Source organism: Parasteatoda tepidariorum, chromosome 5 (genome assembly GCF_043381705.1).
Source record: "Parasteatoda tepidariorum isolate YZ-2023 chromosome 5, CAS_Ptep_4.0, whole genome shotgun sequence".
Taxonomy (NCBI): Eukaryota; Metazoa; Arthropoda; class Arachnida; order Araneae; family Theridiidae; genus Parasteatoda; species Parasteatoda tepidariorum.
Window position 1 is genome coordinate 87,935,457 of NC_092208.1, and position 3,221 is coordinate 87,938,677.

Genomic DNA, 3,221 nt, shown 5'->3' on the forward strand with positions numbered 1-3,221 from the left:
CATAACAGATCGTCCAGCAATAGCTGCCGCATGAATAACGGTTCGTTTACCCTCAAACACTGCCTTAACATTCGCTCCCAATCTAATGAGTCTATCCATGTTACTTGAAACCTGCGACTCGCTGAGGGAGTTTTTAAAAGCTAAATTATACAAATCCCTGTGGACGTCTCTAAATTTTACTTCCGAGCCAGGGAGGATGTATGCCAATTCTGCATCACCATTGCCAAATTTACGGAAGACTAATCTATTCATATTGCTCGATTTCCGGAATACAATATCCGGATTGGCTATATCCACTATATCCTGTGGTGAAGTCCAGCCACTAACTTTAGAATACTTACCATCTTTTTCGAACTGCACTGCGTAACTGACCTTAGTGCCTTTTTTCCAGTCTAAGAAGTTACTACTACTGCGTTGATTCCCAGTTCTGGAGTTGAAATCAATATCCATGTTCTTATCTGGGGTGGTTTCGAGCACATCTAATGAAAGTGCTGTAATCTTTTGCTTTAATTGATTAAGTTGGGTGATGTATGTTCCAATATTGTCGAACAATTCATCGCCAAGATCTTGCTTGCTTTTACTTTTTTTTGCTTCGTTTAACATCTGCGTAACTTGATCGATTATACCTTGCTTTTTTGAGGAACCATTAACTATCAGTTTGAAATAATTGAAATCAAAGCAAAGACGATTGAAATAGTTGTTGAACTTTTTCAAATCACCCTTTTGGTAAGCATATTCCGACATGTAACGTAGTTGCTGAATGAGAGTAATGACGGTCGATGCGTAAGTCGTAACTCCAATGTTGAGTCCGGGAAGGGCAATGTTCGGTTTAATGGTATTCTTCTTGTTAATCACAGCAAAAATGGCATTATACAGACTACCTTGCATTCCAATGTAATTGTAAAGAGATGAATCTGAATTTTTTGCTACTTCTTGCTGGATGATGTAAACATAACGCTCAGGAGTTGCTAACCTTTTGTTCTCCTCACTAAATGAAATGGATTCGATCGCTGTTTTTATTTCGGAAACTGGGTTACTGGCATCCAGATCCCCGATTTTATTCAATACCCTCTGAAAGTTATCGCCCATTTCCTTTCTTACATCTTCTATTTTGTCGAGAGTTTGGCCAACTTTTTCACTTACTTCTTTTAAAATTTCAGTTTGTTCTGCAATTTTTCTATCTGTTTCTTCTTGTCTAGCTTTCATTTTTTCGTCTAACTCTTTAAAAGGGAGATCAGCACATTCTCTCTCAATGTTCTCGTCTGCTGTTAAAGCCTTGGCAATCAGTACATTAACTAATATCGCGGAGGAGACCACGATTAGCAGTGGCATGGTAAACAAGGCAAACACTCCTAATGCAACGCCTGCTACACCAATTGCCGCGTCCAGATAATTCTGACCTTTTTCAATTTTTTTGCAATTCGCTCCTTGCTCTTCTAAGCTCATCTCCCTCGTCATACGCATCAACGCTTTACCCGTCTCCGAATAGTTTGCATTCGAGCCCAAATCCATGGTGAATAATTGTAAAAAAATCGATATACTTACTTATGGTTTTCGATACTTACTGTATGCCAGAAAGAAAGATCGAGCTTAATAGATACTGATCGAGTCTCTTTTAATACGGATATTTATACTTTGCAACCCGTAATTAATATCCTAAGAAACCAACTGCCATCTGGCCTTGATATGTTCCACATATTAATTGGATTTAGGAAGCTGAAGCTAAACAAAGCGATAGTCGTTGGATAAATTGTGACAACTCAACAGCTGGTTTTGACATTTAATTTAAGAAGGATAGACATGCACTGTTAAAAATTTTCATTTCATTCTTCGCCATTTTGTAAGGCATTAACAAATTCTAATTATTAAGATAAAGCAAACTTTTTTTCTCTCTTAATTTTAATGTTACTTTTAAAAATAAATTAAAATAAATAAAAAATTCTAAACAACGTTTTTCACGTTAGACTTGTCCCCTGTGAAAATGTTGGAGGAATTTTCAATGTTGATATACGTTGAGAGCAAAAGCAATGCTCCTTTCGTTTTTTTTTTCTTGTTTTCTTTTATGTCTAACCGAAGTAAAGTCATTTTTTTAATATACTTAAAAACATAATTCTTAAATTTTTTTACTAGGTTCATTTTTTCATAAATAGAACTAAATTTCGATTAACGATAAATTTTCTCCTTGAGGACTTAATTTAATTTAAATTAATTAAATTTTATCAAAATTCAAATAAATTTGACTTAAATTAGCATTGAATGCAGTGATGTAGTTCTTTTTGAAGATTCCAAATATTTTAAAAATTGCAGAATTTTGGATTGACGATATTTTTCTTATAGTAAAAATATGTCAAATTTTCTGAGAGTGATGAAGATGGATTTTGATTGAGTATGAATTTTATTTTGCGATAATATGAAAATAAATTATGTTCGTAGCTATCAGTAAAGCATTGAAACGTTCCTCATCGTCAGGCAACAAGCTCAAGAAGAGTTTACAAAGCCTTTAGCTATTTAGAAAGTGTTTGAAATTTTAATTTCAAGAATCCACACTCAGTGACACGAAAAGAAGTTAACAGAAAAACTTTATACCATAAAAAATAAGCAAAATGACGTTTTATTGAAACAATGTGTTGCTCTTGCGATATTTTATCCCGGCTCATTGAAACTATTGATAAGCATACCGATGCTTATCGTATGGGTCAATTAGAACCAGTTTTATTCACATAAATGGTTGAAATCGGAAATAAGAATGGTTCAGGAAGCATTGTAAACAAATTATTAAACTAAGTTCTTAAATCTGAATAAAACATTTTATAGTGAATGTGAATACAATATATCGTATGCAAAATGCAATTGTTTCGTTACTTTTTTTAAAAAAATGTTTTTTTTTCAATGAGATTAAAAAAGTTCCTTTTTTTACTTCTTTTTGCTGTATTAATTTTTTATTTTTAACTATATATTTTTTTATGCTATTGCACGCTCCGAAACAAACTTTAAGCTTTCAGTCACAGATGTCAATGAATTTTGAAGTTTTGTTCCGCTAGCACCACCCTTAACATAGAATCTCTGTGAAAGAAATGAACATGTCGTCGCTTTGAAACTAAACCGTGGTAACTCAAAAAAGCAAGTTTTCCAGGAGAGCGATTTCAAACTTTCCCCGCTAATGCTAATCGCGGCAATGCGATGACGATTTATCTGCTCTCTAAATTAACTTTGTGGAACTA

The 3,221-nt window shown here is 33.8% G+C and overlaps 1 protein-coding gene across 1 annotated transcript in view; it reads right to left on the bottom strand.

Moving 5' to 3' along the window:
• Window positions 1-1,512, bottom strand: part of LOC122268876 (alpha-latroinsectotoxin-Lt1a-like) — a 2,577-nt gene extending 1,065 nt beyond the window's left edge. Inside the window, exon 1 of the mRNA XM_071181098.1 lies at window positions 7-1,512. Coding sequence (XP_071037199.1) covers window positions 7-1,512 — 1,506 coding nt within the window. The remainder of the gene's footprint in view (window positions 1-6) is intronic.
• Window positions 1,513-3,221: the final 1,709 nt, after the last annotated feature.